Source organism: Sinocyclocheilus rhinocerous, unplaced genomic scaffold (genome assembly GCF_001515625.1).
Source record: "Sinocyclocheilus rhinocerous isolate Xijiao unplaced genomic scaffold, SAMN03320098_v1.1 scaffold130, whole genome shotgun sequence".
NCBI classification, from domain to species: domain Eukaryota; kingdom Metazoa; phylum Chordata; class Actinopteri; order Cypriniformes; family Cyprinidae; genus Sinocyclocheilus; species Sinocyclocheilus rhinocerous.
Window position 1 is genome coordinate 693,473 of NW_015623500.1, and position 9,482 is coordinate 702,954.

General features: G+C 37.5%; 1 protein-coding gene across 3 annotated transcripts in view; it reads left to right on the forward strand.

Moving 5' to 3' along the window:
• Window positions 1-9,482, forward strand: part of ryr1b (ryanodine receptor 1b (skeletal)) — a 95,259-nt gene that overhangs the window by 23,022 nt on the left and 62,755 nt on the right. For all 3 annotated transcript variants that reach the window (XM_016576168.1, XM_016576235.1, XM_016576095.1), the window contains exons 32-52: window positions 389-483; window positions 574-709; window positions 797-980; window positions 1,081-1,192; window positions 1,458-1,578; window positions 1,727-1,896; window positions 1,971-2,191; window positions 2,280-2,370; window positions 2,457-2,597; window positions 2,680-2,843; window positions 3,986-4,064; window positions 4,155-4,244; window positions 4,342-4,482; window positions 4,566-4,643; window positions 4,737-4,812; window positions 4,937-5,060; window positions 7,196-7,311; window positions 7,422-7,489; window positions 7,632-7,753; window positions 8,123-8,172; window positions 8,900-8,960. In XM_016576168.1, the coding sequence (XP_016431654.1) occupies window positions 389-483; window positions 574-709; window positions 797-980; window positions 1,081-1,192; window positions 1,458-1,578; window positions 1,727-1,896; window positions 1,971-2,191; window positions 2,280-2,370; window positions 2,457-2,597; window positions 2,680-2,843; window positions 3,986-4,064; window positions 4,155-4,244; window positions 4,342-4,482; window positions 4,566-4,643; window positions 4,737-4,812; window positions 4,937-5,060; window positions 7,196-7,311; window positions 7,422-7,489; window positions 7,632-7,753; window positions 8,123-8,172; window positions 8,900-8,960 (2,440 nt within the window). The remainder of the gene's footprint in view (window positions 1-388; window positions 484-573; window positions 710-796; window positions 981-1,080; window positions 1,193-1,457; window positions 1,579-1,726; window positions 1,897-1,970; window positions 2,192-2,279; window positions 2,371-2,456; window positions 2,598-2,679; window positions 2,844-3,985; window positions 4,065-4,154; window positions 4,245-4,341; window positions 4,483-4,565; window positions 4,644-4,736; window positions 4,813-4,936; window positions 5,061-7,195; window positions 7,312-7,421; window positions 7,490-7,631; window positions 7,754-8,122; window positions 8,173-8,899; window positions 8,961-9,482) is intronic.

A 9,482-nucleotide genomic window follows, 5' to 3' on the forward strand; every position in this document is an offset into this window, starting at 1 on the left:
AATGTTGTAGAAGAATTTATCATTGTTAGCATTTACTAATACGTTTTTAGAATCAAAGTATCTGTTGACATTGGATAATTCAATTAACATGAGTAAACAATGAACAAATGCATTTTTATTAACTAACATTGACAAAGATGAATAAATGTTGTAAAATATATTGCTCATTGTTAGTTTATGTTAGCTAATGTTTTACAAATGAGACCTTATTGTAAAGTGTTACAGAGTTTGGTAAAGAATTACTTAATGCATCTAGGTCCTTAAAATCAAATCAAAATAATATTAAAAATAATACAATTTAGGACCATACTATTACTCTTTTCTTTTCTTTTCTTTTCTTTTAAATATATATATATATATTTTTTTTAATTTATGTGTTGCTTTTTAGGAATGCGTGGATCTACTCCTTTGGATGTTGCTGCTGCATCTTGCATTGACAACAATGAGCTGGCACTGGCTCTGCAAGAGCAAGACCTTGAGATGGTAATGCTCTGAACAAACTGTATTTTGTAGCTAATTATTTTATGGGACAGTGCGATTAAAAAAAATTCTCATGTTTACTGTGCTACTCAGGTGGTGACGTATCTGGCTGGATGCGGCCTTCGAATGTGCCCCATGCTTCTGTCTAAAGGCTACCCTGACATCGGATGGAATCCAGGTGGAGGAGAGAGATATCTGGACTTCCTACGTTTTGCTGTGTTTGTAAATGGTGAGCATATTAAATCGAATTCTGTTTCTAACTCCTCTGTTTGAAGGCGTTCATTATTAAACTTTGTGTTTGTGTCTCCCCCTGCAGGTGAGAGCGTAGAGGAGAACGCCAACGTGGTTGTTCGTCTGTTGATTCGTCGGCCTGAGTGCTTCGGCCCCGCACTGAGAGGAGAGGGTGGTGCAGGTCTGTTAGCTGCCATCGAAGAGGCCATTAAGATCTCTGAGGACCCTGCCAGAGATGGGCCAACTACTAAAAAGGACAGACGTTTCATGTAATGAATGCTTGAATTTTCCTTTTCATTTAAACAATTTATCATTGATATCGTTTTATCTATATACTCCATTTTTTTGTCCCTTGTGATTGGTTCACAGGTTTGGAGGGGAGGAGCAACATGAAGAGAACAGAGTACATCTTGGAAATGCTATCATGTCATTTTACTCTGCTCTTATTGACTTGCTGGGTCGGTGTGCTCCTGAGATGCATGTAAGTAAAACAACTTGAATAATTTACCTGTGGAGTCTATGACAAACGTAATGTTTGAAAGAAGCCTCTTATGCTCCCCAAGGCTGCATTTATTTTATCGAAATATAGTAAAATAGTAATATTGTGAAATAATATTAGAATTAAAAATAAGTTTATTTCTATTCGATGATGTTTATTTCTATGAATGGTAGTGTATAAAATGAAGGTCATATTTTTTTACAGATTTCATATGAACTTAAATTGTAATCCTGTTCTTTACCCACAGTTGATCCAAGCAGGTAAAGGGGAAGCTTTGAGAATCAGAGCTATCTTGAGGTCTCTCGTACCCATTGAAGACCTGGTGGGAGTCATTAGCCTTCCAGTTCAGATCCCCACCTTTGGCAAAGGTACACAAAATGGTCACCATGTGACCATTTCTTATTTTAATCTTTGTTTTTCTGTCTGTCTTACTTTTTACTTTGAGATATAAACAGGCTTCCATGCAACTTCTGTATACTCAACTCTTCTCAATTTTTCCTGTGCTACTTTTCATAGATGATCAGATTGTTGAGCCAAAAATGTCAGCGAGTTTCGTGCCAGACCACAAAGCCTCCATGGTGCTTTTCTTGGACAGAGTGTATGGCATTGATAACCAGGACTTCCTGTTGCATGTGCTAGAGGTGGGCTTCCTGCCCGATATGAGAGCCTCAGCCTCCCTAGATACGGTGAGCTATATATAATATAATATAATATAATATAATATAATAAACGATCACTGATCTTAATTGTGTTCCTCCAGGCGGCATTCAGCACCACAGAGATGGCACTGGCTCTAAACCGTTACCTGTGCTCAGCTGTGCTTCCTCTGCTCACAAAGTGTGCCCCACTGTTCGCTGGCACAGACCACCGTGCCATCATGATCGACTCAATGCTGCACACCATCTACAGACTGTCCCGTGGCCGTGCCCTTACCAAGGCCCAGAGGGACGTCATCGAGGACTGCCTTATGTCTCTTGTCAAGTCAGTTCAATCTGCAACATCTGCACTCAAATGTAGAAATGCCAACTTAAAATTTTATAGCTAATAAAGTAATGTTTGTGTGTTTTAGGTATTTGCGGCCATCTATGTTGCAGCATCTGTTGAGAAGGCTGGTGTTTGATGTGCCAATCTTAAACGAGTATGCCAAGATGCCCCTCAAGGTATGCAAGTATAGTTCGTTTAATTAGTTGCATTGATTTTTGTTTTTGTTTCTTGTGCTCATATTTTGTGCTTTAATTTCATTTAGTTGTTGACCAATCACTATGAGCGCTGCTGGAAGTATTATTGCCTGCCAAATGGATGGGCGAACTTTGGAGTCACATCAGAGGAAGAGCTGCATCTCTCTCGCAAACTCTTCTGGGGCATCTTTGAGTCCCTCGCACACAAGGTTTGACAAACATGGATAGTCTCAACTGACAAGTTCGAACTGAAATGCCTGTGCACACTTACATGCCATCTCATCTCTGTAGAAATTTGATGCAGAGCTGTTTAAGATCGCCATGCTCTGCATCTGTGCCATTGCGGGTGCCATCCCTCCAGACTATGTGGATGCTAGCTATTCATCTATGACTGAGAAGAAAGCATCTGTCGACGCTGAGGGAAACTTTGACCCCAAACCAGTGGAGACAACAAAGTGAGAAAATGATCAGCTAGTTCAGTTACAGTATTAATTTTGCATCTTTGCATTTATATATGAGCATTGTGTATATTTCAGGTATCTGATTTAATGTATTTATACAGATTTATGGTAACATTTTAGTTTAGGGACCAATTCTCACTATTAACCAGTTGCTTATTAGCATGCATATCACTAGCATATTGGCTGTTTGTTAGTACTTATAAAGCAAATATTAATGCCTTATTCTGCATAACAATTTTAATAATCCTACCCCATACCAAAATTTAACAACTATCTTACTAACTATTAATGAGCTGCAAATTAAGAGTTTATTGAGGCAAAAGTTGTAGTTAAATAGTTAACAATGAAAACTGGTAACCAACAACAGTAATTATTATTAAGTACTTTTAAAAATATTATTTGTGTATTATAATATTAAAATGTTTATGGCCTGGTTTCACAGACAGGGCTTAGACTAAGCCAGGATTAGGCCATAGTTCAATTAGGACATTTAAGTAGTTTGTTATAAATGTGCCTTAGAAAAAACATTACTGGTGTGCATCTTGAGACAAAACAAAGGCACTGATATGTTTTAAGATCAGTCAGTAGAAGTTTCTTTCAGTTAAAACTGCTCAGATTTACACTTTAGTCTGGGACTAGGCTTAAGCCTTGTTTGTGAAACCGGGGTTTAAAAATATTATTTGTGTATTATAATATTAAAATGTTTATGGCCTGGTTTCACAGACAGGGCTTAGACTAAGCCAGGATTAGGCCATAGTTCAATTAGGACATTTAAGTAGTTTGTTATAAATGTGCCTTAGAAAAAACATTACTGGTGTGCATCTTGAGACAAAACAAAGGCACTGATATGTTTTAAGATCAGTCGGTGCAAGTTTCTTTCAGTTGAAACCGCTCAGACTTACATTTTAGTCTGGAACTAGGCTTAAGCCTTGTCTGTGAAACAAGGGGTTTATGTTATATAGTTGTATAGTCACATTGAATAGGGGTAAAAAAAAATCCATCCATAGCTGATCACATTTAAACTCATTGACATTAACAGAAATAATTGTTTTGAGGGTGTAAAAAAAAAATATATATATATATATTTGTATTCGAATGAACAACAGCAACTGAACGATTATGTTTTCTTTTTGCAGCACCATCATTCCTGAGAGACTCGATGCCTTCATTAACAAATATGCTGAGCACACGCATGATAAATGGGCCTTTGAGAAGGTTAGTATCAGCATTCATGCTCATTTGTGAAAGCCAAAAGCATTGTGGGACTGAGAACAGCCTTTGCAACCTTTGGCTTCCATCTTCCAGATCCAAAACAACTGGACATATGGTGAGGTTCTAGATGAGAACAGCAAAACTCACCCCATGCTGCGGCCATACAAGACTTTCTCAGAGAAGGTCTGAATGGATGTTCTTTGAATCTTCTTTGTCAGTTGGTCGTTACAGTTGGTTTTCCAGAAACAAGGTAGACTTCTCTTTTGAATTCTCTCTCTAGGATAAAGAGATCTATCGCTGGCCCATTAAAGAGTCCATCAAGGCCATGCTGGCATGGGAATGGACTCTGGAGAAAGCCAGAGATGGAGAAACTGAGAAAACTGAAGTGAAGGCCACCAGGAAGATCTCCCAGACTGCTCAGGTAACAGAGAGATGAAACAAAGAAGATGGAAATTGCATGTTTTATGAGCCCATTATCCATACCTATATATTCATCTCCTGCAGGCCACCTATGATCCCAGCCAGGGATACTCTCCCCAGCCAGTGGACCTGACAGGCATGGCCTTGTCCAGAGAGCTACAGGTATATTATTAATATTCATTCAGTATAAGACTATAACTTTGGTATTCAGAAACCCTTGTGATTGATTCACTTCTCATGTTTCCCTTTGTTCAGTCCATGGCAGAGCAGGTTGCTGAGAATTACCATAACACTTGGGGCCGCAAGAAAAAGATAGAGCTGCAAGCCAAGGGTATAATTGTTTATTTTATGCAATAAGTATCATGCTTACTGCACAAAATAATGTTCAGATGTATTGTTCATAAAATTAACCCGTGGGCTGTCTCCTAGTTTTTTTTGTTTTTTTGTGTTAATAGGTGGTGGCACCCATCCTTTGTTGGTACCATATGATACATTGACGGCCAAAGAGAAGACAAGAGACAGAGAGAAAGCCCAAGACCTGCTCAAATTCCTTCAGTTAAATGGATACGCTGTCACCAGGTACACAACTGATGCTGTACAACAAGAATGTTATAGTGACTAGAGTCTAAAATTACCATTTCTTGTTGCTGTTATTTGGCAGTAGTTGAGGTAGTTGGCAGTAGTTGAGGAATGCTGAGAGTCTGTGAACAAAGACTTATTTTACACACAAATTTTGTAGACTGTACTTCCCAACATGGCTCCAATTCTTCTTCTTAGGTCAGGGGTCAGCAACCTTTTGTGCCATAATTGTATAAATATAGGATTTATACATGTAATACATAACCATTTTTAAAAGTTTATGGTATGTGTGTATAAATGTTGTAGTTCGTACATCACCGTCATTGCGATTTGTGTGTTGAATATAAAGAACTCTGTATACTGACTTGAAAATCTCCAACATTTATAGTGTTTTTGTGTGTGTGTGTGTGTGTTGAAATCTGAAAGTAGCAAATTCTGTGTCATTCAGCCAATTATAGGTCTACTTTTTAAGTATAAGACTATAACTTTGGTATTCAGAAACCCTTGTGATTGATTCACTTCTCATGTTTCCCTTTGTTCAGTCCATGGCAGAGCAGGTTGCTGAGAATTACCATAACACTTGGGGCCGCAAGAAAAAGATAGAGCTGCAAGCCAAGGGTATAATTGTTTATTTTATGCAATAAGTATCATGCTTACTGCACAAAATAATGTTCAGATGTATTGTTCATAAAATTAACCCGTGGGCTGTCTCCTAGTTTTTTTTGTTTTTTTGTGTTAATAGGTGGTGGCACCCATCCTTTGTTGGTACCATATGATACATTGACGGCCAAAGAGAAGACAAGAGACAGAGAGAAAGCCCAAGACCTGCTCAAATTCCTTCAGTTAAATGGATACGCTGTCACCAGGTACACAACTGATGCTGTACAACAAGAATGTTATAGTGACTAGAGTCTAAAATTACCATTTCTTGTTGCTGTTATTTGGCAGTAGTTGAAAGTTGCTGAAAGTTAAGAGCAACAAATACATAATAAAATGTAAAATGTCATGTGAAATGTCATGCCGAAACTAAGCACAACTGCTGACTAGTGCAGGTTAATTCAAACACTTTAATAGTATTTATAGCTCCTAACTTAATCAACCAGGCGGTGTGAGTATAAAGAAGGATTACAGCAAAATATACATCGGTATTCAGGTTCGAGGGACTATATTGAACTATAGCGCACACACACACACACAGGGCCGTTTGTAGCCAATTTGACGCCCTAGGCGAAATCCCTATCCCTATTATATATATATATAATTCTTTTCAGACACCAGTTGCTTGTCACATTCAAATTGGTTGTCATAGTAACGACACTAATTTGTGGAGATTCAGTGCATTGAGTTCCACATATCTGAATGCATTATTTGTAAATTTACTGTTAAGATAGATAAATTGCACAATTTAGTATCTACCCTGCTAAAAGTGCCAGTACGTGCGCTCATTGGCGCCCCTTCAGCTGGTGGCGCCCTAGGCGACCGCCTAGTTCGCCTATGCCTAGAAACGGCCCTGCACACACACACACACACCTCTTTTGCTATTGCTCACGTCACGTGCCAGTGATTATCCCTCTCCATGCCAATGTTGGCTCACGTGCCATACATTGAAGACCCCTGTTCTAGGTTCTTGCATGTTTTAAAATCACATAATACACAAATTATCAGAAAAACTGCTTCTCCTTCTCCTACCTTCATAATTTGCTGTACAAACTGGTCTAAACACCATTTTTCACATTGGAAGGAATAGCTAATTGAGTAACAGTACATACCAGGGATTTACACAGACTTCAGAATACATAAACGTCAAAATAAACGATTACTAATGTCTATATATACTGCGCACATATATAATAAATGTATTTTTACATATCATATCATATATATTATAAATATAATACATTTACATATACATTTTCATTAATAAATTATATTTATTATATATCTTATCGAGTCATTATTAATATCTTAAAATATAATCTATTGTATATATATATATATATATATATATATAAATTATGAATATATATAGAAATAATGACATAGAAATCATACATAATTTTTTTTAAGCATGTTGAATTGGCTTGTAATGAGGTGGTCTTAATGTGCTTTGTCCTTATTTTGTTTTTCTTCTCCAGAGGTTTGAAGGACATGGAACAGGAGATTTCCTCCATTGAGAAGCGTTTCGCTTATGGGTTCCTGCAGAAGCTGTTGAAGTGGATGGAGATTGCCCAGGAGTTTATTGCACATCTTGGTATACATTCATAGATCCATAGATACATTTCTTAGATCCAAACAACTGTAGATGTAGGTTTGCACTTGAAGTTGTATTTTTTAATGTTACTTGTGTATTTGTTACTCCAGAGGCCGTTGTGAGCAGTGGAAGAGTCGAGAAATCCCCTCACGAACAGGAGATTAAATTCTTTGCCAAGGTGAGACACCTTTGACCGGAATATGAGTGCATGCTGAATAAAACAGCTCAGAGGGAATTAGTTGGAAGAGATACAGACTTCCCATCCTACGGATCACAGCCTCTTAAACTTTGCTCTTCCTCTTTATATTCTCTTCATGTAGATTCTACTTCCACTGGTAAACCAGTACTTTAAGAATCACTGCCTGTATTTCCTGTCCACACCTGCTAAAGTCCTGGGCAGTGGTGGTCATGCCTCTAACAAAGAGAAGGAGATGATTGCTAGGTAACTAATGCTACAGAGCTCCATTTTCTGTGGTAACCAAGTCAGATTTGATGTACCTTGAAGATTTCATTTGATTACGTGAATGTTTACAGAAATGATGTTAGTTTTGATGTTGCGACCTGTCACATCCTCTCTGCTCCTCACACTTCTTCTTGCCTGTGGTTTTCTCTCTGCCCCTTCCCGGAGTATTTTCCCACGGGTTCCCTCATCCTTTTTTTTACATTTATCTTTTACGGATCACATTGTTTTTCTTTTACTTTTCCATCATCTTAACCTCACCCTTTTATTCCCTTTTATGCCATTTCCTCTTTCCCAACCCTCCATTCCTCTATTTTTCTTCTTTTTCTATCTATGTATTTTCTATCTCAGTATCTTCTGTAAGTTGGCCGGTCTGGTGAGACACAGGGTTTCCCTCTTTGGTAAGAATCCTGCATGATGACCTGATTGCACATTTTCACCGCACATCCCCTTTTTCTTTAATGTTTTACATCATCAGTACATTCATTCCTAATAGTTCCACTTATTTGCTCTGTGTTCTCTTTGGGTTTTCTTTCTTTCTTTCTTTTCTTATTTGAAATTTATTTTTCTTTAATTAAAGCAAAATAACTATTAAAATGTCATAAATAAGTAGTGTTATTTAAGTAAAATAACAGTATTGAAATTGTCAAGTATTTTATTTTATTTTATTAAAAATAGTCAAAATGGTGTGAATAAGTATTATTATTTTATTTTATTCAAATAACATTAATGAAAATGGCATAAATAAGTAGAATTATTTAATTTAATTTAAGTAAAAAAAATGAAAAAAGCATAAATATGTGGTATTTAATTTTAGTCATTTCTTTCTTTCTTTCTTTCTTTCTTACTTCCTTTCTTTCTTTCTTTCTTTCTCTTTCTCTGGGTGGTTGTCTAATGATTTGCTGTGCTTTGCTTTCGTTGGTGCATTATTTGCAGTGTTGGCTCAGTATTCCTATAGTAAGAATCATTATCATAGGAGTACTGTACTTCTGAAGAATATCTGCTCTGGCTTAATTCTACCACTTCATGCTATATCAGTGTCATATATTGTAGCATAGTATCCTCAGTCCACATGTTGTGGGTGAAAATAAAAGGCCTGTGTCATGCTCAGAATGTTTGTGTGTGCAGGCACTGATGCCTCAGCAGTGGTCAACTGTCTCCATATTCTTTCCCGCTCACTGGATGCCAGGTATGTTTGTTGACCACATGATTCCCTGTGTTTTACTGATGTTTACATCCTTAAAGGGATAGTTCACCCAAAAAAGAAAATGAGTCCATTATTTACTCACCCTCAAGCCATCCTAGGCATATATGACTTCCTACTTTCAGATGAATCCAATCGGAGTAATATTAAAAATTGTCTTTGATCTTTCAAGCTGTTTAATGGCATTCAGGGGGTGTTGCAGTTCATCAGTCCAAAAGAAGTGAAATAAAGCGCATCCATCCATAATAAAAAGTGCCTCACACGGCTCCGGGGGGTGAACAAAGGCCTCCTGTAGCGAATTGATGCGGTTTTGTAAGCAAAATATCCATATTCAAAACATAATAATCACTTTAATCTAGCTAGCGCCAACAGTTGTAGACGGAAGCAGTTCTGGGCGGATGACGTAAGATGTCGGCGTTGCGCATGCGCCGGTGAGTCTCGTGAAAACCAACGTTTGTTTACAGGAGCAAAGGAAGCAAAGTTTCCTTACTTTAGCAAAGGAAAACC